Source organism: Equus asinus, chromosome 17 (assembly GCF_041296235.1).
Source record: "Equus asinus isolate D_3611 breed Donkey chromosome 17, EquAss-T2T_v2, whole genome shotgun sequence".
Taxonomy (NCBI): Eukaryota; Metazoa; Chordata; class Mammalia; order Perissodactyla; family Equidae; genus Equus; species Equus asinus.
Genome location: NC_091806.1, coordinates 42,285,215 through 42,310,506, shown reverse-complemented (window position 1 = coordinate 42,310,506; position 25,292 = coordinate 42,285,215). Strand labels below are relative to the sequence as shown.

Below are 25,292 nucleotides of genomic sequence, written 5' to 3'. Positions count from 1 at the left end.
CGCGGTGGGGGCTAGGAAACGATTGTTCTTAATTAGTGAATTATCTCCCTTCAACCCCGACCCCGACCGGAGCGCCTGTGGGGCGGGGACGGGGGCCACGGGCCCCGGGTCTGCACCCCTGGACAGGGCTCAGCGCAGGCAGGCGCCCATCCTCGGCCCTAGGACCCCCACACAGTAGCCCCCGGGAGGGACACCGCAGTGCGGGAACTGATGACTCCTCCTGGCTGAGGACCCTCGGGTGAAGCAGCTGCCCGGTGGGCACGGCTGTGGGGGCTCCTGCTCCCTGCACACGGGGCGGGGAGCGATCGCAGCTCTTTATGTCCGTGGGGGGGTATCGGGCCCCAGCCCCGGGGAGGACGCGTCCTGGGATGTGGAGCCGGCTTTGACCGCGGGTGGGGGAGGCCGCAAGCACAGGGGGGCTGAGCCGTGGGGGACGCCCGAGACACCCGGCTGGCGTCGCCCACTGTGGTTCATTAGAACCCCATCAGCTGCACCCCGCTCCCCACGCAACAAGTGGGCCTTGGACGGTGGTGCCCACCCTCCCCCTCTCCATCACGCCCCCTCCCCCTCTCCGATTTCGTAATTGCCATAAAAATAGGCGCTTGGCTGGGGCTGGGCGAGCGTGCGGGGGAGAGGCCTGCTGTCAGCCGTCCCCGCCAGCCGGGCTCGCGTCTGTTTCATTAGTGCCGCCCGGCTGTATTTCACCTCCTGCTCAAACATCATCAAACGCCACGTCCCTTTTGAAAAGCGAGAGCTACCTTGCTGAGGATGTTGAGGAGAAACAGGAACATTAAAATCCACGCGCCAAATGGCCCAGAATTGACATTTGCGACGGGAGCTTTGCAGCTTTGCCTGTCAGAGGAGCTCAATCCCGGCTGGTGGCCGGCGAGCGGGGACCTTCCCCTGGTGAGGGTCACGGAAAGTGGGGCCGGTTGCAGCCCAAGCCTCGGGGTTTGGCAGGGAGGGGACCAAGGTGTTGCAGGCAGGGCCAGAGGGCGATGGAATTCTCGGAGTCACCTGACCCCCTCCACTCAGCCTCATCTCCCTCCTGACAAGCGGGGTGGGAGCCCCCTCTGGCGCGCAGAGTGGGGTGCTGGGCTCTGGGGCTGGCTGGGGGGCGTGTCAGGGACAGACAGGACAGGACTGGGTCCCAGTGCTGCTGTGGCCACTGACCAGCTCTTGTGACCTTGACCAAGGTACCCCTCCCCTCTGTGCCTCAGTTTCCTCATCCGTAAACCCGGGAGAGTGGCATCCCCCTAAACGTGTTTGGGAGAATGGAGACGATGCCTGCAAATGCCTGACAAGTCATTGGAACTCGATAAACGGTGACTTGTCACCGAGGAAGTGGGCGTTTGAGCTGCAATTGATTTTTTTAGAATGTTTAACCCACCTATTTCCAATGAAAAAGAGGTGCCGTAAAACCAGGGAACCATTAAAACAGGAATAAAAAGACTCAAGTAAGGAGGCAGGACGCCAACCTGGGCATCTAATAAGAACGTGCCCTGTGCCCTTGGCCACACCTGGGACACCTTGGGCCTAGACACCCTCGGAACGTGCTCTCCAACCTGCCCGCCTCTCTCCTCATTCCTGGTTGTGGCCTCTGCTCAGCCCTGCCACCTGCCACTTATGCTGGTCCATTGAAGGACCACAGTTCATGCCCCCCCTTGTATTTAATGCTCTTGGTGGCTACTTGGGGGCAGCTTGGCTCCTGGCACCTCAAAACTAGTCTGAGCAAGTCTTTTGCAACTGAATATGAAATGTGTCTTTGAGCTTCCTGGAAGCCATAGCAAAATGGGAAATAAGATTTTAGGTCTCCACACTTGGAAATGAATTTAAACTTGAGCTTAATGCCTCTTTCTCTTTCTCCTCTCTCCCTTTTTTTTCCATTTTCTCCCTCCATTACCCTTCCTGACAGCTCTTTATTTCCCCTAAGATGCTTCATACGTTGCTCCGGAGCCCCCTCTAGTCTCACTCTCTGAGTGCACCTCCCCTCACATGGCTTTGCTCCCGACTTGGGAGGCCTCTCTGCCCTGTTGTTTTTCACTGCAGGTCCCTGTGTCCCTCCTGCCTTGCCCAGACCCACTGGGTCTGCCGCTGCGATTTCTCTCCGATGAGCCGGTGACTAATAAGGGTTCCCCCAGGGGGCCGGCCAAATCGTTCCCTCCTTAATATTGGAGTTTAAAGATGTGTCACCATCGATTTGAAGAAAAGACTCGTTCCTGCTGAGAAAAGCGGTCCGGAGATTCATCTCGCCCCCAGAGGCACACAGGCAGCTGCATAAATTCCAGAGCCTCAGGGTGCTTTCCAGGTAGTCCCGGACTCTCAGCCCCACATGGGGCTCAGCCTGAGAGCCCCTCGGAGCCCACCCCAGTGCTCCTGGCGGCTGGCACCCCGCTTCCCCACCCCTCCTGTTCCCACAGAGACTCTGGGGGCCCCTTTGTTGGGGGGGGTGGCCCTGGTTAGAAGACCCTGGCTTCTCTCCACCCCTTAGTGGTTAAGCCTCAGGCTGAGCCCGCGGCTAATTCCATGTCAGGATGTGTTTTAATCCTGGAGGAGAAGGGGGCTGAGCAACTTCTGAGAGGGGCCCCCACAGGCCCGGGGCAGGGGGGTCGCACAATGGATCTGCCCTGAAGGTGGCACTTTCCCTGCCTGGGTGCCCTGTCCCCTACCTGGTTTCATCCTTGCCTGGAAGGATGGTTGAGGTCATTTGGTCCATCCCCCTGCCTCCAGGCACGCCCTCCCCTCTGCGCTTTGCCCTCATCCCTGCCCAGCTTCCTGCCGCCAAGCAGGAGAGAGCCGTCCCGGGTGGCAGCTCTCGGAGCCCAGAATAATCATGATACTGATGACCTGGGAGGTGGCGTTTGGTATTCCCATTTCTCAGATGGGGAAGCCATGGTGCAGGGCTGTTAAGTGACTTGTCCCCAGACAAGTCAGGAAGCTTGAACCCAATCTGTGTATCCTGGGTACTTTCCACTATGTCACATCACCCTTGAATGAATGAATGAGTGGGGGAGTCAGTGAATGAATGAAGGAGGGGGAGTGGGCAGGTGGCAACCACTTGTAGTTCCAGGTGTCCTCCTGCTCAGCGGGCATGGTGTCAGCCCAGGCTGGGGGGCTGTGTGGAGAGCCTGGGGGAGAGCTGAGCTGTCCAGGCCCCATCGGGACCCCACCCCCCTTCTGGCATCCAGAGGTCACAGTGACCCCCGCTGTGGCCGTGTCGTTGCCCTCCCGAGGGCTCACCCAAGCCTGGTGCAGAGCAGGACCGTGGGCTTGGCTGCCCAGGACGCCCACTGGGCCACCTTCGGCATGGCCAGTCTCTCCTGCTCTGGCCACAGTGGGGTGACCTTGCTCGCACCAGGACGATGGCTTGCCATCTGCAATCAGGCTCTTCTGCCGGGAGCTTAGTGGAGAGTGGGCGTGGGGGTGAGCGCAGCGAGGGCAGGGGAGTAGGGGAGAGGTAGGCAGGCAGTTGCAGCCCCCCGGCTGCCGTGGTCCCCTCAGAACACGTGCCGAGCGGCCATTTACCACCTGGCGCAGGAAGCGGGCTGGCTTGCCCGCGCCGTGCCCCCCCAGCTGCAGAAGGGGCCCACTAGGGCTCCCGGCAGCCGTTACTCCAAGAAAGGAGGGGCTTTATTTTTCCTGGCTCCTTAAATGTTATTGCCTTTATAGGCTCTGGAAATCAGTTTTATGGCCTGCGTTGTTTGTCCGCTGAAATACAGAAAGTGCTAGAGGGAAAATAAACTGTGAGATGCTTCTGGCCCCCAAAGGTCAGGTGGCAGAGCACAAGGGGCTGGGGCGTAGAGGGGGCCTGGATGGGAGGGCAGGGATGGTGGGTGCAGAGGGGTCCTGGAATTCTGGTGGAAGGGTGGGCCTGAGGCTTCGGGAGCCACCCCTTTTGTGGGATGGGCCCCCTTGAACTACCCGGGGATGGTGCAAGGCATCTCTTCCTCCTAGATGCCCATCTTCACCAGCCGGCCCCCCTGGGGTGCCATCAGGGGCACCCTGGCGGCCACCGGCAGTGTAGACTTCTCAGTGTAAGTAAAAAATAAGCCCTCTGGGTTTTGCCAGCTGAGATGCAGCCCTGGCAGGGGTTCCCACCTGCAGAAGACACTTCATCTTCCAGCAGAGTTGGCCTGTTGGGAGCTGGGTGGGGGGGGGGGGGTGGGTTGTGTGTGTGGAGATTCCCTGGAAGCATCCAGAAACCCATGCAAATCCTCCTCCCTTTCCTGGGACCGAGGCCCCTCATGGGAGGCCCTGAGGATCTGCCCCAGAGGGCTGCTTCTCTGCTCCTCTCTTGATATGCGAAGAGTGCCCACAAATCAATAAGAAAAACGGGCAGAAAGCGCGGACCGGCAGTTCCCGGAGGAGAGAAACAAATGGCCGGTAAACAAGTGAAAAGATGCGGAACCTCGCTAGTCATCAGGAAGAGGCTCATTGAAATAAAGGCCGATGTTCCTCCCCGCTGGGGAGGGGCAGGCTGGAGTCTTGACCCGCACAGGTGTGGCGCCGTAGTAGGTGCTTGGAAATACTTGCTTTACGCCGGAAAACTCGCGGAACTCCTCTGTGCTCACAGTGACTCTCACAGGGTCACCGCGGCCTTTGTGTCCCTTGCTTGCCCGGCCATGCCCGCTGCTGGGGATGCTGGGGGGTGTGGGTTTGGCTCCCAGCCTCGCCCTGGGGGTCCGCATGCTTCCTTGGCTGTGGCCCTGGCCTTTCTGGCCTCTTAGGGGGTGGACGCCGTTTCCTGCTGCCCGGCGGTGCCTCTGGGATTCAGCTCGCTCTCTGCAACCTCATGGCTGGTGCCAGGGTGGCACAGCTCGGGGGTGGGGGTAGCCCTAAAGACCACCGTGGAAAGGGGGACCCCCAGCGCTGGGCAGCCCGGGCCCTTCTGACATCCCTGGGATCCTCATTTGGGGAAGTTCTAGCCCTGGTAGTGACCTTGGCTCTCTGGGCGTCCTGGTGGCACAGCCACATTGCCCGGCCCCAGCACCTCTCCTGCCTTTTCTGGTTTCCTCTGGGACCCCCTCCCCTCCCAGCCCATCTAAACGATTTGGGGTCCCATAACTGCGTGTTCTCTCCTACCTCCCGGCCTCTGCGCGGGCGCTTCCCCCTGCCAGGAGCACCCCTTCCGGCCATTTTCACTTGGCTGACTCTGGTCATGCTCCAGGTCCCGGCTTAGAGGTCACCTCCTCCAGGAACCTCCGCTGACCTGGTCAGGTGGCCCTCCCGTGTGCCCCAGGACACAGCCATTCATTCAGCTTCCTGTTCATTCGTTCAGCAGGTGCTGAGAGCTAGGGCTCCCAGCGGGAGCAGGGGAGATGGGTCTCAGGCAGCTGGGCCACCCCAGGGAGCTACACGGTCACCTGGAATGACCCGACCTTGAGGGCAGACCGGTCTGGAGGGTCAGCAGGGGGCAGCCGAGTGGAGCATCGCCGTCAGGGGCCCTGGGGGTGGCTGGGCCCGCTGCAGCGGAGCAGAGGCCACAGGGAGGCTGCGGGTGGTGGTGGCTGCTTGTGTGGGCCCGGACGCCCTTTCCATGCCTGCCCTGCGAGGGCAGCCCTTATCTGGACAGTGGTGCAGCTGGCCCACAGCGGCGCTGCCTTTGATGCAGAGCTGCAGGGGGAGAGCACGAATCACGCTTCAAACGGCCTTGGTCCGGGGAATCTGGGTCTCCAAGTCCTTGAGTCATCCTCTGCCGCCCCCCTTCACCGGCCTCCCGGGGCAAAGCCAGCAGGAGGGCCGGGCCTGGGGCAGATGCTAACCTGGAGCTCAGCCCCCGGGACCCCAGCCGCCTATTCTCTCTGCTCCCTGCCTCAGGGACTGCTGCTCGAAGGCCCCGCCTCCTCCAGGCTTCTCTTTCTGGTCCCCCAGACTGGGGTGGGCACAGCCCTCCTTCCTTCGTTCAGAGAGTGAAATGGACACCCAGTCAGTGTACCATGGGGACAGCAGGCTTACAGCACAGGCTGTAAGTGCCTTGATGGGGAATCCGGGGTGCTGTGGGCGAATCAGGGAAGGCTTCCTGGAGGAGGCCTGCCTGAGGAGGCCTCCTTCCCCACAGTGATCTCTGGTGGGAGCTCCCCTGTGCCTTTCTCTCCAGGCTCACAGCCCCCCAGTCAGGCCCCCACATGAGGCCTCGTGGGCCAGGACTCGGGCTGTGGGAGGAGTCTGGACAGACTTGGTTCCATGCTAACTCGCACCATGGCCTTGGGTGAGCTCCTTAGCTCTGGGCCTCGGTTTGCTTGCTTGAACATGGGGCTAGGTGCAGATGGAACGTAGTGACAGATGTCTGGCGCCTGGCACCATTGGGCCACGCGGCCTCCCCTCCCACAGATAGGCGCCCCTTAAAGAAATCCCCCCTAATTATGAAGTTCCAGATCTGGGGCAGCCACATGGGGAGGAAGCACATTCATTAGGAGCCCCGGGCACACAGCCTGGACGTGCCACGCGCCTCTCGCACCAGCTTCCAGAGGACCACGGCTCTCGGAGGGCACATCTCCCGTGTCTTCCTGGTGACAGGTCCCATCTGCCAGCCCCTTGGGAACCGCCCCCTGGGGTGGACCTGCCCATCCCTCGGCCCTTCACCCCGGGCTTGTAATCTCAGCTTTGAGAAGGACCGCAGCCCTTTCTTCCGCCCTGCCACGACTAATCCATTCGCCAGGGCCCTGAGCCAGGAGAAAGCTAATTAAAGAATTGCTGCTTTCGGCTCAGCCTGGACTTTGAAGATTCCCCTCGGTCTTCTGGAGTATCTGAAAACAGGTGGAGGAAAGGGGCGTCAGCAAGGGTGCCAGATTAGCCCCGGAGCCTCCATAATAGGCCTAATCCCCTCAAAGCCGGCGGGCGCCAGTCAGCCCTCTGCCTCCCACTGCTGGAACGGGCTCCAGGTTGAGGATGTGGGGCCCTTGGTGACCCTCTGTGACCCTGTGGGCCCCAGGCCACACGGCTCCCTGTCCCTAGCTTCCTGTGAATGGCGGGCTGTGCATCCCCCAAGAGTTTTGGGGGCTGGGGGAATGGGAGACACAGGGTGTGTGGGCCCCTCACCGCCCAGTGCTCCGGAGCAGTGAATGGCATGGGTCTGTGACACGGGAGGGAGGTCCCTGCTCCTTGCGCTGGCCGCGACTGGCGAGCAGGAGATAGATGCTCAGTAAAGGGGGCTCCCCGTTCCTGGCCTGCCCCCAGCGCTCCCCACGCCTGCCTCTTTTCTTTTAAGATTTTGTTTGCTTCTCCGGGACTTTAATCAACCAGTCACAGATACTTATTTGGCACTTACCAGCAGAATGTGAGCTCCCTAGGGCAGGGGTCTTTGGGATCCTGTTCGCTGCTGTGTCCCCCATCTGAGCAGGGCCTGGCACACAGTAGATGCTCAGTAAAGACTTGCTGATCGTGCGGGTGGCGATCAGGTCCAGAGACAGCTGGTCTCTGTTCCCACTGAGCTGACACTACTGCTGCCTTTGGGAAATGCCCACAGGGTCTTTGGGGGGGTGACCGGGCCCCCCAGTGTGGGGTGGGGATCTTAGATCTTCCCTCCTGTTGCTCTGGGCTTTGGCCAAGCCTGGCGTAACCCTGGGGAGAGTCGGGGTGTCTGCTGTCCCCAGGGCCCTGCTCCCCAAGGTCCCTCCGCAGCGCTGGGGCGGGGGCAGCGTTTAGACCCACGGTTCCCTGTGCAGGGACCTCTCGGGGGGGCCCCCCCGCCTGCGCCACAGAAATATAAAAAGGATAAAAACCTGCCACTGAATTCTGGGTGGCAGTAAATTACTTAACACCTGAAACAGGTTGAAATGTGGCCGCCGTGGCTTTTAATAAGCCCGTCTCCGAGGCAGCCGGTTCCGCGAGGAGCCGCCGGTCTCTTCTCGAGGCATCATTTCATCGCATCCCAGGCTTGGCAGCAGTGCAAATAAGATTGCATTTCCCCTGTAAATCTCCGGGGGGGAGCGCCGGGATTTCATTTGTGCTGTCAGTTAGCGGCTCAAGAGAGCCTCTTTCCTCCGCCGCGGGAGGAGAGGGTGCTCCAGAGGTGCCGGACGAGGGGTGGCGGGCTGGTCGGGAAGCAGGTGCCGGCAAGAGGACCAGGGCTGCGGGGGAGGGAAGGGGGGCCGGGGAGCACACTTTGCTTTGGGTGCCTGGAAGGGATGAGCGAGCTCCCTCGCGACTCCGAGGCAGCATTTCGGGGCTGGCTGGGGGACCTCGGATCCTGTGGACCTCCCAAGCAGGGCGCTGAGAATCGGCCACAGAACTTGGGTGTGAGGGTGTGGTTTGGGGTGTTGGACCCTCCCCAGGGTTGGTCGCCTCTTCTCTGGGATGCTGGGTGAGGCCAGAGGCCCCTCCTGGGAAGTAGGAGCAGGCGGAGGGAAGCTTCTGGAACCCGGTGGTAGCTGGGTCAGAGCAGGGTCCAGGTCCAGGGGGGTTGCGGTCACTCATTGTTTCTCCTGCTTGAGCTGGAACTTTTAGTCCTGAGTTTGACAAAACAGGTGGAATTGGAAACAAGAAGCAGCAGCCCCGGGCCTGGGGGTGCCCCTTGGCGGCAGGGCGGCAATTCGGGGGGCTTACCTCCCACCTGTCCCTAAGCTCAGGGGTATGTGCATCCTGAGATTTCTTTGGGAAGGAAAGGGCTGGAAGCTGCTGGGCTGGAATGGGGCATGGCAGGAGCTACAGCAGCGGGTGTCCTGGGTTTGTGGGGGGACCACCCCGTCTCTTGGGGTCCATCTGAAGACATGGTAGGGAGGCAAGGGCGCTTCAGGGTCAGTCAGTCCCCTCCATCACCCAGAACTCACTCCTTCTTGAGGGACCAGCCAGCTCTTCTTGCTTTCTTCTGAGGACAGGGAGCTCACTACCTCTCAGACCACCTACCGCTCCAGAAAGGGTCAGTTATGTTTGGAGGGTCTTCCTTCCATTTACCTGAGGTACAGATCCCCCGTACCTCCTCCAGGGTCCTGGTGACTCCCTCCTGTGAGTCCCAACCCTGTCTGCGCCTCCACCACCTTGGGCACTTATTAAAACCTAAGGTGGCCCCATCCCCACCACCTGTCCTCCTGAAGCCGAAGCTTGGGTCAGCCTGAGATCCTCTATGCAGGTTTCGGAGATCAGGCCACAGACTGGGCTGTGGTCCCGGTGGTTTGGGGAACAGCTCCCATCCCATTCCGACGCCTCTCCTCTGTGCCAGACTCGGGGGCGCTTCGCTTCCTGCCCCGAGGGTTCTGCTGAGACACCAGGCCTCCTTGCAAGACATGCGGGCCGGCTCAGCATGTGGGTCTGTGCCTGGGGCCAGGGATGCTGGATAAACCCCCGGGGGCTGTGCCAGGGATGGTGGCCTGCATGCCCTGGACAATCAGAGGAACACCCAGCGTTACACACCCTCCTCGGAGGTTCCAGCACAGATTAGCAGGGTCGATGCTGTCATGATGGTAAAAATAATAGCAGGGCACTATTCCCATGCGCATACTCTACAGAAGTGGAAACTGAGGCACAGGGAGCAAGTGGTAGAGCCTGTGGGTCTAAGTCAGTTCCGAGGGACTCCAAGATCCTGCCTGAGGAGCCCTCAAGAACAGCAGTGGCGTTAATCCACTGGTTCTCAAACACACGTGACTGTGAAACCCTCCTGGCACAACCTCTGTTAGCTCTAGGGGCCGAGGAACACAGTTTGGGAACGCAGCCCTCCTGCCCCGGCTTGGAGAGAGCCGAGCGGGCACCTGGTGGTGGCGCTGCCGCCAGCGTGTGGAGGGCGAGGGGAGCTGGGGGCAGGCCCGCCGTGCCGCCTCCCTGACCGTACTCCTTCTGCCCTTGGGAGAGGGTGAGGGGAGAAGAGGACCGTCTCCCTTACGGGGATGTTGTGGCTGCCAAGGGCCACCGCTCTTGGAAAGTCATCCTTCTTGGACCCAACATGGATCGATTGATCGACTGGTTGATGGATTTACTGGGGTTTACTGAGTCACTCCTTCTGCACACGTTGCCCTCTGGGGACCTGAAGGGGTGGAAGGTGAGACCTGCCAGCCAGGGGTCCCGGTGAGTTACCTGAGCAGGCGAGAGACCAGCAGAGTCTTGGGGCCCAGGGGCCGGGCGGGAGGGCGGCATCTCCAGAGGACTGCCTGAGTTGAACTTTCCAGGGCCTTCCAGGGCATCCCAGCTGAGAAATCGGCACAGACCTGGAGCCGAGATGGGGCAGGGCCTGCTGGGGAATGCGTCATATGTGGTGTGGCCAGAGGCTGGGCCAGCAGGTGGGTCTTGTGCTCACGGGGGAGACGCAGAATCCGACCTGCCTTCCCGCCCCACCTCAGGACGTCTCCCTTGCTCTCCTCCTCCTCCTCCTCAGAAACATCCTCAGTGGAAATGTGCCTCCCCAGATAGCAGCCCCCCGCCCAACCAGGGCAGGGCCTCCATCCCAGGAAGGATGCCTCAGCCTCAGCACATAGTAGGCCCTCAGTAAATAGCCACTGACTGGCCGGCTGACCGTGTTCTAGAAAGATCCCTTTGGCAGCCCTGGAAAACGGGTCTCGGGTGAGAGTCAGGCAGCCGCCTGGGCACCCACTGTGCGTGGCCTTGGGAAGTCAGAGGAATGGACTCGGTCCTTTCCCGCAGGCCATATCACGTGCTGCCCATCAGAATGGCCTCTCTGGGCTGGCTCCTGCCCCCAGCCGGGCGGGACAGGAGGCCTGACAGGAGATGTGGGGGCAGAGGGCCCCTGTCACCCCACCGGGCCCACAACGCATGTTGAGAAATAACCTTGCTCCTTTAGAATATCGGGGAGCACTCATTAACCCGCATCCAGATGTGCCATCCGATCTAAGGCAGAAGTAATGAGTTCTTGTTTTATGTTAAATTTAGCAGAAACGCTATTGTTCTCATGGAAAATAATTTTTTTCCTTTCTCCTCTCTTTGGGGTGGGAGAGATCAGCTGAAGCCCAGAGAGCTGTGAATGAAGTGGGCGCGGCTAGGGGATAGGGGGAGAGGGGGGCGGGGGCGGGGGGCGTCTGCGGGGGGAATGGCTCGCATCCCCAGGCCCACACAGCCCCAGTCTTATCTGGGCGCTCACAGGGCTGCTGCAGCCTCTTATGGGATAATCCACAGCTCGTAATCCATCTCCACGTGGGAACCCTCACAGAGTCTGCCTTTAGCTGGTGGTCCGCCTTCCCCGGGGCCTGTGGCATGGGGTCAGAGGTCCCTTCATCTTGCAGCAGAATCGTTATTTTGGTTCCAGCGCTGCCCCAGGGAACATCCTAACGCCAGAGTCCCTCTCCATCCTCCCTGGCCACCACCTCTGTGCCAGTGGACCCCACAGCAGGGCTGACCTTGGGGCAAAGCCTCGGGGGAGGGGGGGTGGCATCAGAGAGCTTGTGTGCGATAGACACCTGGCCCCCAGCACGCTGGGCCGCCAAGCTGAGAGTCAGCAGCCGAGATGACTGTAAAAGTTAAATCTTTCTATTTATTTCAAGAAAGAACAAGGCAAGTGGACTTGGACATTTTATATGAAAACAGACAAACAGAAAATAGGACCAAAGAGTTTATCACATTCATCTCGACATTGAGGTTTCAAGGCACCTACAAGAAGGAGGCCGAAGGGCGATTCGCAGAGCACTTTGGTTTGTGTTGTCGTGGTGGGTGTTGGTGTGTCTCGTTTTTCCGACCCCCCCCCCCCGCCCCCCGCGTCTGGTGGTGAGGTTGGGAGTGAGGCAGGAGGGCCTGGGGCCAGGCTGGGTCAGCCAGCCAGGTCTCAGAGGGCAGCGGGCAGCAGCGGGGGTGGTCCCATCACTCCGGCCCCCAGGAGTGCTTTGCCCTTCTGAGAAAAAGGAAAAAGACAAGGAGAGTGAGGCCGGGTGGCCCTGTGGGGGTGATTCTGCAGGCGAGGAAGGGCCGAGGCACAGGGGAAGCCAGGGGTGCCCGGGCAGGGGTCCCTCGGATGGCAGACGGGACCTAGGTCACAGGCTTGTGAGAGACCAGGCCTGCCCTCCCTGTGCCATAGGCTAGCCGGGCGCCCTGCTTTCTGTAGCAGAGGGACCCACCCCATTCTCCAGGGTCTGGCCGAGGACGCCTCCTCCTCCTCCTCTTCCTCTTCCTCAGACCACCAGGAGCAGATTATACTGAGCGAAGCTCCGGGTGACTCTAAAACGCTTTACAATCCAAAGGAGATACAAATAACCTTTTAACGTCGGGGAGGAAATTGCTGTCGGTGGCTCTTAAAAAACATCCACGCTGCAGTGCTTCTGAGCGGGGTTCCTTTAGTTTACTTTTTTCCTCTGCCTCTGTGTTCACATCCGCCTCCTGACGTTCATCATTAGCGGAGCCCTCCAGCCAGCGGAATCGCACCATCTCTCTGGCTCACCTGTGCTCACGACCCCGCAGCCTCCCCCAACCTTCAGCCCCGTCTCCCTCCATCCCTCCCTCTCAGATAACAAACTTCAAATGCTGGGCTGCCCAGCTTCCTCCCCACAGCTCTCAGCATCCTTTTATGAGCTGGAAGGCACCAGGGTCGTCGTTGGAAGAAACCCCGCATGCTGCAGCCTGGCGCCCGGCCCTGGACGCCAGGCGGGCTCCTCAGCGGGGGCCACTGGCCTGCTGGCAGGTGGTGTGCTGGGTCGGGTAGAAAAATCTAAGGCTAGTTTAGGGTTTTGTATCTTCCTCCTGGGTACCCAGAACCTCTCCAAAGCCAGGCCAGGCAGAGGTGGGCGGTCTCTGGGACACGCTGCGAGCTTGCCAGCCCAGGGCAGGTGAGAGGCGCCCTCGACTGCCCAGCTCCAGGGGGTGTGGCAGCCCCATGTTCCCCATGGCTTTGATTGTCAGCTCATGTCCGTCTATTTTTCTCTGTCTTGAAGAGAAAGCCAGGTTAGTTCCTCCACGTGGGTGGCTCAGGCCTGGGGACTCGCAGTGGGAGCGTCAGACAAGGCAGGACACCCAGTTCTCTGCCCTCCATGTCGCCCACCTGAGGTTCACTCAGAGAGGGGAAACTGAGTCACCTGGGCCTGCCGCCGGATCTCGCCATGTGGCTGGATTTCCCCATCAGGCTCACAGCTGGTGATCGGTGGGTCCAAGGGGAGCAGAATGAGGTGCTTCAGAGGAAAAGCTGCCAGGGGAGCCCTCACTGTGCCAGGCTGCCAGCGGGGCAGGTGCAGGACGAGAGGAGGGCTGTCGCCAACACACCCGCCTGGGCCCTCTGCACCAAGCCCCGGGGGGGCGGGGCAGACGGCCAGCGAGGAGGACGAGGAAGTGAGAGGAGAGCTGGAGAAGGGATGGTTGGGCAGCCCTGTGTGCCAGGGGCTGTGCTGGGCCTCAGTGACCCCCACGGAGGGGCGTGGGGACCTGGCATCCTGCCTGAGCTGCCGTCCACCCTGACAGCCATAGAGAGATTTAGGGGCCGTGACGGCAAACACCTTCCTGCAAGGACCCCCTGGGCTGGGCCTTTTGGGCATTCAGGTGTCGTGGGCGGCATGGATGAGTATGGGAAGGACAGGGACCGGGGCTCCGTGGTGGCTCTGATGGCTGCCGTTTCTCAGGGGCTGGCTTTGCTAGGAAGTGGGGGCCTGGTGAGCCCCCCACAGGGCCCCCTGTGCCCTCAGTGTGCCCACACTGCCCTCCTGGCACAAGCTGGGCATTTCAGTAACCAGGGGTGGGAGGAGCAGCCACTGGTCTCAAAAAGACCGGGGCCTGGGCTCTTTGCTGGGAGCAGGGCCAGAGCCGCCCCCAGGCTGGAGATCCGCCCTGTGGCATCGGGGTTCTTGGGCACACCTGCAAATCCCCCTCATGGTGACAAATCAGGCCTGCCCCCCGCAATCATGGAATTTCGGAAACCAGAGAAAAACAGTATATTAAAATGCAAAGGGAGGGGGAAAAATAAAGGAAGGGGGAGTCAAGAGCCTAGGGAATCTTTCTGTGTGTTTTTAAAGAAGCAAATGTGGGTATTTCAGGCAACGACTTGGAACATTTCAAAAGAAGTGGTAAATGCTTAAAAACGCAGAGTGAAAAGTGCCCCAGGCAGCCGTCAGCCGGGCGCCGCCTGGGATGGATGGAGCCAGCAGCGCTGAGCGTGTTGAGTTGGAAAAACAGCCCGTGGGACGGCGGAGGATGCTCAGCGGGCAGGGGCCCTGGCACTGAGAACAGGTCCAGGGTGCAGTCTGGAGGCGGCCCTGGGCGAGCCAGCTGCAGGTGGTGGGGGGGTCACCCTCCCACCTCCCTGTCCGGACTCCAGCACAGGAGGATCGCATATCTGCACTTCCTCTCCCGGTGCCTCACAGATGGTGAGGATGGGGATTTTGTAGCATCCCTGGTGGCACAGGCAGCTCTTTGACGGGCTGCGCGGCCTGGCTGTGGGATGGCCCTGCCCTGGCATTTTCAGGGGACACTGGTCATTTTGAGCAGCAGAGTGAACATCTCTTAATATCTTCCTCCAGGGTTCTGGGGGATGATAAAGTAGGGGTGGAAAACAGGATCTTCTAGTCAAAAAACCTGGCCCTGGCTTAGTCAGGAAAATATCTGCCACATTCACATCAAGTGCTTGAATGCTCCCAGTGACGGAGAGCACACTGCTTGATTTCCTTGCTGGGCCAGAGTTTCTCTTTGTTGACCCTCAGTTTCCCCTTTACAGTTGGCCCTGCTTCCCTTTCACTGGCTGCAGAGAACGGATCAGAGACAGACCCGCCCTGGAACAGAAAGGAAGCAGAAAAGCTCATAGTTCTAGAGTCCTGCTCTCTAAGTGACTGGACCAGCAACTTCCCCTTGCTTTTCAGCCCTGAAGGCCCATGGAATCTGGAGGGCGGGGGCAGAGTCTCTGCTGGGGGCTGGGACAGCTTCTGAATGACCCCTGTGGGCCATGCGACCAACCCTCCCCCTCAGCATCACAAGGCACTCAATGGAGGCAGAACTGCTTTCTCGGGGGGGGGGGGGGGGGGGGGGGGGGGGGGGGGGGGCAGTGTTCGAGCCCAGGCCCTGGCGAGCCGGAGTACCCCTGAGGACTCTGGCCGTGGTGGTGGGGGCCCTCACAGACCCCCAGCTCCCTCAGGGGGCTGCAAAGGGGCAGCCCTTAGCTAGGCCCAGAAAACCCCTGCTTTGCGCACAGCCACTGGGGGCAGGTTCATAAAATGCAAAAAAATTCCCTTTCCCTTCACCTCGAGGACTTTATTCTCTCCTAATCAATTTAGCAGACTCGTTTGGTTGTAAACAGCAATGATTTGCATTTTTGAGCCTTTTTATCCCTTTTTTAAGGAAAAAGATGCCTCCTGTCTGCATTCTGGAAGCCTGTGCAGGGCTGTGCGCTGCTTGTTAGCGCCCGCCCTGGCACTGAGCCAGCGCCAGGCATCGCGGCCCATCACCTGCACCGATTTCTGTGCGGGGAGGGGACATGGGCGCGTGGGACGCCCACAGCTGACCCTGGCCGCGTCCTGGCCCTGAGCGCACCATCTGGCCCTGGGGGGCATGGGCCGCTGTGACCGGCAAGGCCCCTCCTTCCAGCAAACGCCCCAGCCCCCTCCTGGGTGCCTTCCCAGCCCAGGCGCTTGCGGTCTGCCGCATCCAATTTTCCCTGTTGTATTTTTCATAAGCGTGATGCTCAGCAGCCCTGTGCTCCTCCCCGGCGCATTCCACAGGAAGTGGGTTTCTGGATGGAGTGGGCTGGCTTTGGGACTGGAGCTGCCGTTGGCGGGGCGGGGGGGGGGGGCGGGGGGGGTTGACGTCCTCCCCTCGCTCCTCGGCTCCAAGGGGTGCCGGGGGGGGGGGGGGGGGGGGCTCCGATGTGGTCCCGGGCACGCTACCTGGCCCCAGGCGGCCCCCTCAGGGATCTCTCACCTGGCCTGTCCCTCCCACTCTGGGCCTCCATCACCTGCCTTGGACCATCTAGAACCTTCCAGAGTCAGTGGAGCACCCAGCTTTTTGGGGGTGAAGCTAGACCCCACCCTCACTTTACAGAAGGGGAAATAGAGGAGGTGGATTCACGGAATGCGCTTTCCCTGCACCTCCCTGACACTTCCTCACTCTCAGCCTGGCCTCTCTCCCCTTCTTGGGGCCGGAGGACCTCCAGGGACCCTAGGGGTAAGAGGAGGAGGCTGGAGGGAGGGAGGATAGGCACAAGGCAGGCGAGGCCTTCAGGCTTTGGGTGGGGAAGCTGGGGGCCCCCAGGCACTGCCATCTTCCCAGCTGCTGTTACCTCCCCTGCCAGCATCCCCCAGAGTGGGAAGGAGCCGGTGCCCCAGCTCCTGCCCCAAACCCAGCATCCCGGCCCTGGGTGGGGAGGCCCCCTAGGCAGCCACGTGGCCGCCATGTTACCGGGGAGGCGGTCCAGGAAGCCAGAGCCAATTTAGAGGAGAAGATGGAGGAAGAGAGAAGGAGAAAGGGGAAGCAAAGAGGCTTTGGATGCACATGATGTCTGCGGAATTGAGTATGACTAATTAATAGATTTTATTCTTAGTAATCTCTTAAGCATTCCATACGTTGGGCCCCACGCCTGAGCTGAGCTTACAAGAGGCCTCATTCGCAAAATGCAAATGACTCTCGGGCGCCTGCCTCCTGTCTTCCCGGCCTTCTCTTGCCTTTTTTTTTTTTTTTTTTAGGGGAAATTTAAAGGAAAATTGCCATGTAATAGAAAAGAGATCCCAATCACCACATCTAATTACCACGAAGGGTAAACCACTTATCCAAAGAAGTGTCGTGGGCTTTTTTTTTTTTTAACTTGAAATCTGCCTTAAATGCTGTAAAATGCGCGCATCAACGCTGAGGCCACTGAGGTCGTTCTGGCTAGTTAGAGGCTGCGCCGGTCAGGTCAGCCGCCCACAGAAGGGAGATTCTAGACAGAAGTGGTGGTCCAGGTCCTCACCTGCTTCTAGGGGGTGGGGGAGGCTGGGCGCCCTGGAATGTCCTCTCTCTCGTGTCACGCGGCCAGCTCGGAGGACTTGGGCCGGGAGGGGATGGGGTTTCAGAGTGGACCTGGCTTCAGGCCCCTCCCTGGTTTGGGGTGAGGCGAGGCAGCAGACATTTGGGGGCCCGCTCTCAGAGAGGACCCTGGGAAGATGTGGGGATGCTGAAGGCAGGAAAGATAAGAGCAGGCCCCAGGGCCCTGGCTCGGCTGTGTCTCGCCATCTTCAGCATTTACACTGGCGGGAGGCTGGATGACTGTGGCGAGGCAGGCGGGGCCTGAGCTGTCCAGCCGCGGGGCGCCCCTGCCTGAGCTCCATCAGTACCAGAGCCCAGGGCGGGAGACCCCTGTGGTCTTCAGGCCCCGGCAGGCCCGGGCCTGCTTTGTGCTATAGGGGAGGGAAGTTCATCACCTGGGGCTGGTCTTGGAGGGCGTTGCTGGCACAGGCTGGCTCTCTGGCCCGCTTGTCCTGCCTGCAACTCTCACTGTATGGGGCTGCCTGCTGATCCCCAGATTCTTTCCTAGCCTCTAAGGGATGATCTGAAATCCCACCAGGCTCAGAGAAAGGAGGACCTGGAGTGAGGTGAGGGACGAGCACATTGGCAGCACGGACTTAGTGACCCGCAATGGGGAGGCCGGGGACCGATTTTCCTGGGACACTGGCAGAGGCAGGAGTAGTGCCTTGAGGGGTGAGACCCCCTTTCAGAAACAGCAGAGACCTCGGACTTCTGTCCCCCGGCCAGTGCCCTGCACCCTCGTGCACCTTCTCCTCCTGGCCACGCCCAGCGGGGCCCCGGCTCCTCCCTCAGCTGCTGGAACAGGCCTGTGTCTGGGGCGCTGCCGGCCAAGGAGGGCGACCTCTATGCAGACGTGGAGTTAAGGCTTGGAAAAATTTCTCTCCCGGCCTCATTGTTTGAGAAAACGATTCAAGTGGGAAAAGGGAAAAAAGGCTTAGTTTAGGATGAAACGTGTCCGTGCCCCTTGGCCCCTCCCTGGGGCTGGGGAGTGGATTCCTCATTTGGCAAGGCCATCCATCTGGCCTGGCGATGGGGGCCCTGCCTCTTCTCCACCTCTCTCACACGGGCCTTGTGTCCATTTCTTTCAACCCCTGCCTCTTCACCGAGAGGACCAGTAGCATCTTTTCATGTGTGGCGGGTGGCCGGCCCCGGGGCCTGTCACGGTGGCCCTGTGACTGCTCTTCAGCCTCGTTTCCTGCCTTTGGCTTTTGTCAAAGCAGTCGAGGCCTTTTAAAAACGCCCCCGCCAGGAGCTGGACCCCTTCTCATCGTCCCTGCTCTCAGACCAGCCTCTCTCCTTTGACGTGGCTCTTCCCCACTGCCGGACAAGTGGCATGTTGACAGACGCTGACCCGCGTCCCCCCAGTGCTGGGATGCAGGCGATATGAGAACCCCGGGCACCGCGCCTCTCTTCTTTCCAGATTTGCTGTCATTATTTCACCATCGTTTTAATCTCATGGCTCGCCACACTGCACTGTCGGTTGATAAATGATGGCAACGTTGATTCCAGAGGGAGGAAATCAAATCTTAACTCTTTGGAGGAGCCCGGTCGGGATCCTTTTGGTGGCTGGCATTTTTAGAGACAGGTCTGAGCTTCTTTCTCTGGAGCAGAGGCCCAGGAGTGGGCATGGTGGGGTGTCATGCATTTGGGGGGGGTGTCATCTCCCAGGGCACTTCTGAGAATTTCCTGTCTTTTCTGGGCTTTGTTTTGAGCAGCCATGGAAACCATTAGGTCTAATCAGCTGATCCCGAAAAAAAAAAAAAAAAAACCCATCCCTGTACCAATTACCCATCCCAGGAGGAAGCATAGAGCACAGAGCAAACGCTCAGAAAGTAGCTATGGGGGTGATCGCATCTGTGTGCGGGGGAGAGAGAGATGAGGACACCAGCAGTGAAATAAAGCTTTTCTCTGGATCAGAAAGGAGCGTGGCCCAGCTCCGGCCAACCTGAGATAGGATCAGATAGAAAGCATCCTTGCCCGGAGTCTCCCTAGCCACCCGCCCAGGACAGACACACTTCCACCTGTAGCAACAGCATGATCCCCCGCTCCCACTGCCATCCCCAACACACCTCGTCTACTTACTCAGTGATTTCTAGGAGAAAGCAACGGTTTCGCGACTCTATCATCTCAGGAAATTGGATGAACTGACCCAAGAAGTACTGTGAGGACCGTATATGTGGCTCTATCTACCCATCTGTATTTAGAGGTGACATGGAGAGAGACAGGTGAATAGATGCACCTCCCAGGAAAGCCACCGCTCCCAGGGGGCTTCCAAGGAGGACGGTGCGTGGAAACGAAGAGGGCTTCAGCACGGGAAAAGAAAGTGTTTTTTAATCGACTACATTGTTGTTCAAAGGATGCATTGAAAGACGCGATATTTCTGCAAATCTGGAAGGGAAACGAGATGGAAAGAACCGCGGAAGAGGTTTCAGGACAGCATCTCTGTAGCGAAAGACCTTTTCTTCCCCGTCTCCTTTGTGAGGAGCCTGAAAACCTTCTATCGCGTCGTCGCCAGCGAGCAGCCGGCAGCGAGAGCTGCGTGGGGCCTCTGGTGGTGGCTGCTTCCCTCTGACGGTTCTTTTGTGACGGCCCTGAACAGACCATGAGGCGCACACAGATGTGGTCCAGGTAGTATCTTTCCAGTTCGGGGAAAAAAAATAAAACCCTGGCCCAACCCTTCCTGCAATATTATTTTTAGTTTTTCCCTCCTCAGCTGGCATAATTCCGTATAAATTATGTCTTCGGCTGCGTCAAATCCCCCTTCTGCCTTCTATGCTTTAAAAAAAATTGCGTTTTTCACGGTCGTGTTCTACAAAATCATCAACCCTCCCCAAACTCTGCTTTCTGCTGGGAAAGTCATCATGGAATTTCTTTTCCTTGCTCTGTCGTCGGACGGCAGCAGGCTGGGCAAAGCCACGTCGTCACCACACCAGGAGGACGGCGGGAGCCGGGGCGGGGGCGGCCCGGAGGCTGGCATCATGTGTAGGAGTAGTCAATGTCAGGGATGCCGCCGTCCCTGTAGCCTCGCGTGGTGCCGTAGCCGATGGTGTGCGTGCCCTTGCAGAGGCTGCTGCCATTGGAGGGGAAGATGGTATGGACCACGTACTCCTCTTTGGCGTGGTAAGGGTTGATGGGCAGCATTTGCAGCCCGGGGCCGCGGATTTCCAGGATGGAGTTATCTTTCTTGGTCCCCGACTCCATATAGTCGTCCTTTTTCCGGCTGCTCCGGTTGTACGCCCGCTCCTGGGTCAGCAGCTCGCCGGCCCGGTGCACGTACCAGCAGATGGCCCCCAGGACCAGGAAAAGAAAGACAAGGGCCACCGCGCCCCCGATGATACCCGCCAGGGGCAGGCCCGCCATGGGGTCTGCGTTCTGCTCCTGGTTGAGCGTGGTGGTGGGGCCGTAGCTGTCGGCCGTCTCCGCCTTGGCACACACGGGGGTCTCGTCGGCCACGTAGGTGTTGCCTGTCTCCATGGTGACCATGCAGATGATATAGGTGGACTTGGGCTCCAGGGCCGTGAGCAAGTACTCTGTCTTGTCCCCCTGCACCAGGGTCTCTGTGATGGAGCCCACGGCTGGGCTGTGGCCCAGGCGCAGCCAGCTGAGCCGGAAGGAGGAGGCGGGGAGCGTGGCCTTCCATGTGATGCGGATGGAGTCTGCCGTCAGGGGCTTCACGTGGATCACCAGGGTCTTGGCCCCATCGCCCGTGGCCATGGGGTAGTCAAGGTTGGAGTCAGGGAGGCGCAGCCCTGGCCGCTTGGCCTTGAGGGTGAAGAGCGAGCCCTGGGGTGTGGTGGCCGAGGCGTGGTTGCTGGCCGTGGTCTTGGCGGCGGCGTTGGCCGCACCGCCCTGGGACCCCGTCTCGAAGCACTCATCCATCTCGCTGGTGATGTCCTTGATGGCCATGCCCCGCACCTTCTCGGGGCCCTGGCACATGAGGCCTCGCACGTTGACCACGGCCGCCCGAGCCTTCACCCAGTCCCGCAGCCACATGAGGTTACAGCCGCAGAACCAGGGGTTGTTCCGGAGCAGCAGCTGTGCCAGGTTCTCCAGGTCGTCGAACAGGCCGCGGGGCAGCGTGGTGAGGTTGTTGTTGGACAGGTCCAGGCGCTCCAGCTCGCGCATCTTGGCCAGCGTGTTGTACGGGACGTGGCTGATGGCGTTGTCTTGCAGGTAGAGCTTCTGCAGGTGGGCGCTGGGCAGGTTGAGGGGCGGGGCGGCCAGCGAGTTGCGCACCAGCGAGAGCTCGGTGAGGTTCTGCAGACGGCTGAAGGTGTCGTCGGCGATGCGCTGGTTGGCCAGCAGGTTGCCGTCGAGCACCAGGCGCCGCAGGCTGTTGAGGCCCTTGAAGGCGTGCAGGGGGATGGTGGAGATGCGGTTGTCGTCCAGCCGCAGCTCCTCCAGCGTGCGGGGCAGCCCCGAGGGGATGCTGCTCAGGTGGTTCCGGCTCAGGAAGAGCAGCTTGAGCTGCTTGCTGTCGGCGAAGGCGTCCTCCTCGATGCTGACGGTGGACACGGAGTTGTCATCCAGGTGCAGCTTCTCCAGCAGTGGGATGCGGGCCAGCGAGTCCCTGGCGATGGTGCGCACGTTGTTGTCCTGTAGGTGCAGCTCCCGCAGAGAACGGGGCAGGTTGACGGGGAACTCGTCCAGGTCGTTCTCGTACAGGTAGATGACCTGCACGTTGACCTTGGTCTTGAGGTCCTGGGGGATGCCGGCGTTGTTGATCTGGTTGTTCTGCAGGTAGAGGGTGGTGGCGTCGTCAGGGATGTCGGTGGGGATGGCGGTGAGCCCCCGGTCGTTGCAGTAGATGAAGCCGTTGTCGCAGCGGCACACGGAGGGGCAGGTGGTGCTGTCGATGACCTCCGTGAGGAAGGCGATGAGCCCGTAGCAGAGGAACAGCCAGTCCCGCAGGTCCATGGTAGCCGTGGTCATCACGACGGTGGCTGTGACGGTGGCAGCGGGCGTGGTGGTGGCGGTGGCGGCGGGATGTGCCACCACCATGGTGGATGGCTGCGGGAGCCCGGCCACACCTGACTTGGAGCCTCGACACCTGCAAGGAGAACAAGACACATGCAGTGAGAGTCGTGGGGCCCACCCTCCTGCCACCGAGGGGTGGCCGCAGCCGGGGCCGCAGAGCAGAGGTCGAGTCTTGAGGTGCGTGCACCTTGACCCGTCCTGTGCCCAGCTTACGTCACAGGTGATCGCTCGGGCTGGGGTGGGCCTCGAACGACACCTGGCTGACATTAAATCTCGCAGGAGCAGACGCTGCCCGCCCTCCTGGACTGTGATGTGAGCCTCGGGGGAGGTTATTTAGTGAGCGCCATGCCGAAGTTTCTTTTTCTTCTTTCAAGATTACCCACTAAGCCCATCTTTATGGCTAACGCTAAAAGTGGCCGGTCACTGTTGACGGGAGGTATTTAGTGCGTGTTTTATGGATTCAGAGCCACTGTTTCTCACTGGAACAGGGACCACACGTTCCCAGCTGGCTCAGACCCAGGGTTTGAAGGGAAGGCTTGTTTCGGGGAGGCCTGCGAGCTCCAAAGGGAGGCGTCAGTAGCATCTGCAAGAAAGAAGCCGCCGCCGCTGCCGTCGTCACCGGCGGGCCGGGGAGAGCGAGGAGCTTCATTGTCTGGTGTGAAAACAACACGTCCTGTTTGTCACTCCTGCATATTATAGACGGAAGGATGAGGCGTCAACAGAACGGCTTTCTTGTGTGGATTTACAGCAGTCTCTGGCTGTCAGAGGTCCCCATCTTAGCTCTGCGTTCTGTGTTGTATGGGGACTTATTCCAACACCTTGCCCCCCCGCCCACCCTGAATCACCGAACTTTCAGCTACTTTGAAAAAAACTTCTGTTTCCTTGCATTTAAAGAAATGGGACAAATGAAAGAAGGGAGGGATCCACACTCTGAGGGGATTGTCTGCAAGGTGTAATTTCGGTTCTCACAAATGGAAAAATTGCAGCATAGATCTTTCTCACATTATTTTACTGTTCGTAGTGGTAAAAAAAATCAATTAAAGAGAAATTATCTTTTCAACCTCAGTGGGAACGGCGTCTTCATGCAGCTGGCAAAGGTCTGCCCGATAACTAAGTTCACGAAGGCTTTTTGATGGTGGCACACGATGGCCTCTGGGAGTCTGAGCCGAGGGCGGCGCTGGTGTGCAGAGCAGAATCGGGACCCCCCTCACCGAATGAGTCAGAGGGGACCTCACTCCTGTGCCCCAGGGACCAAGCGTCTCTGTTTCTCAGCCATGTTAAACCCTCCTCCCTTCTCTGTCCCTCTCTGTTCCTGGACTGATCCTCTCCATCTAGCAAACTGCTCTTCCCTCACCTTCCAGGACCTGGCTCAGATGTCCCCTTCCCTACCAGATCTTCTGATGCCAGATATGGAGCTTCCCTCTGCTCCACCCGTTCATCTACCCACCCATCCAACCATCCATCTATCCATCCATCCATCTATCCATCCATCCATCTATCCATCCATCTATCCATCCATCCATCTATCCATCCACCCATCCATCCATCCATCCATCCCTTCATCCATCCCTTCATCCATCTACCCACCCACCCACTCATCCATCCATCTACCCACTCACTTATCCATCCATCCATCCACCCACCCACCCATCTATTCACCCATCCATCCATTCCATCCACCCACCCACCCACCCACTCACTGATCCATTCATGCATCTGTCCATCCAGGCACCCTCAACAGATCTTCATTGAGCACCTACCACGTGCCAGCCCCTGTTCTAGTGACTTAGGATTCCTTCTGGTGGGATGGTAGCTCGCGCTATATAAAGACCTCACCCAGAACTTTACAAATATTTAAGTCATTTAATCCTCCCAGCAAACCTGAGATCAGCGCCCTTCTTATTCCCATATAACAGATGAGAAAATGGAAACTCAGAAGTGTTAACTTACTCAAGACCACCTGAGAAGTGGCGAGGAGGAACCCAGGCCGCCTGGGCCACAGGCCAGAGTCCTGACCACTAGGCTCGCGGCATGCTTGAGGGCAGGGACTGTGGGCTGCGTGGGCCTGGTGTGGCTTGGCGTCTGTGACCACCCAGGCACAGAGAGACTGAACAAAGCAGGGTGCCTCCGGCCGCTCCCCCCCCGTGCACTTCTGCCCCTTTTTGTCTACAGGGCCTTTGCCCAGCTGGCTGGGCCGCTCCAAGGCCTTCTGGAGCGAGCTGGGGCTCTGCCCGCAGTTAAGGCACTCACCCGCTCAGAGCCTATGCACAGCCTGAGGCTTCATCCATGAGGTGGACCCAAGCAGGTCGAGGGCACCTGGCTGGAAGCCATGAGAGCAAGGGGGAAGAGCACCCAGGGCCTGTGCACGGAGCCGGGGGGGGCGAGGTCCTACTGGAAGCTGGGAGAAGGGGGCTGATGGACTGTGCCGGACACTCTGGGCCCCTGAAGGCAGCTCAAGCCCCCTCCCACCAGTGGCCACTGGCTGAGGGGCTGAGGGACCGAGGACACTGGGCTGCTTATTCTTGACTGCTTCCTGGAGCCTGGCCCCAGCCCACCCACGAGCCCACCCACATCCTGCCCCTTGGGACTCGGAGGGGGTTTTTGCTTCCTGCCCATGAGCTCCTGGCTCTCCGTGGATTCGGCTGTCATCTTTTTTTTTTGGTGAGGAAGATTCACCCTGAGCTAACATCCATTGTCAATCTTCCTCTTTTTCTTTTTTTTTTTGCTTGAGGAAGATTAGCCCTGAGCTAACATCCCTGCCAGTCTTCCTCTGCTTTGTGTGTGGGATGCCTCCACAGCATGGCTGATGAGTGGAGTAGGTCTGCACCCAGGATCCGAACCCTTGGACCCCAGGCCGCCGAAGCAGAGCGCACGGAACTTTAACCACTCGGCCACGGGGCTGGCCCTGGCTGTGGTCTTCATTTCCCTGACCAGGCAGCCCTGTTCGCTCCTCTCCTCTCATCTCCCAGCCGGAGACTTGCGGCATGGTCGCCAGGCCCTCCTCCCCTCAGCGGCACAGAGAGTCACCCTGTAAATCCAGGTGGAGCGTGGGCATCCAAGGCTGCCCGGCCCTCATCCGACCACTGACTCCCTCCTCTCATTACTTCCGGGACTGGGCAGGGCACTGGCGCAGAGTACACCAGAGGCGGGCTCGAGGCAGCGCATGGTCGCACAGACCCGGACACACCAGCCTTCAGAGGACAGGAATAAACCCAGGCGTGAGGGTGACCCCTCCAGCCAGGCCTCACCCATCCCCCTTCACGGGCACATGCTTCTCCTGGGTCCACCTGTCACATACACACAGGTCCTCAGTCTCATTTTACAGCTGAGCAGCCTGGGGCTCAGAGAGGCGAGGGGCCCGTCCAAGGTCACAGCCATCCCAGGTTTCCAGCTGCCCTTTCTCTGCACGGAGCCAGAGCCACATGGTTATGGAGCCTGGAGGTCCCGTCTCAAGCTGCTCGTGAGCAGAGGCA

General features: G+C 59.7%; 2 protein-coding genes across 3 annotated transcripts in view; one reads left to right on the top strand and one right to left on the bottom strand.

Annotated features, from left to right (window-relative positions):
* MACROD1 (mono-ADP ribosylhydrolase 1) overlaps window positions 1-25,292 on the top strand; it is a 146,194-nt gene that overhangs the window by 19,432 nt on the left and 101,470 nt on the right. The window lies entirely within an intron of this gene.
* Window positions 15,700-25,292, bottom strand: part of FLRT1 (fibronectin leucine rich transmembrane protein 1) — a 79,761-nt gene continuing 70,168 nt past the window's right edge. The window contains exon 3 of the mRNA XM_070488058.1: window positions 15,700-21,892. Within this exon, the coding sequence (XP_070344159.1) occupies window positions 19,819-21,843 (2,025 nt within the window). The 5' untranslated portion in view covers window positions 21,844-21,892 and the 3' untranslated portion in view covers window positions 15,700-19,818. The remainder of the gene's footprint in view (window positions 21,893-25,292) is intronic.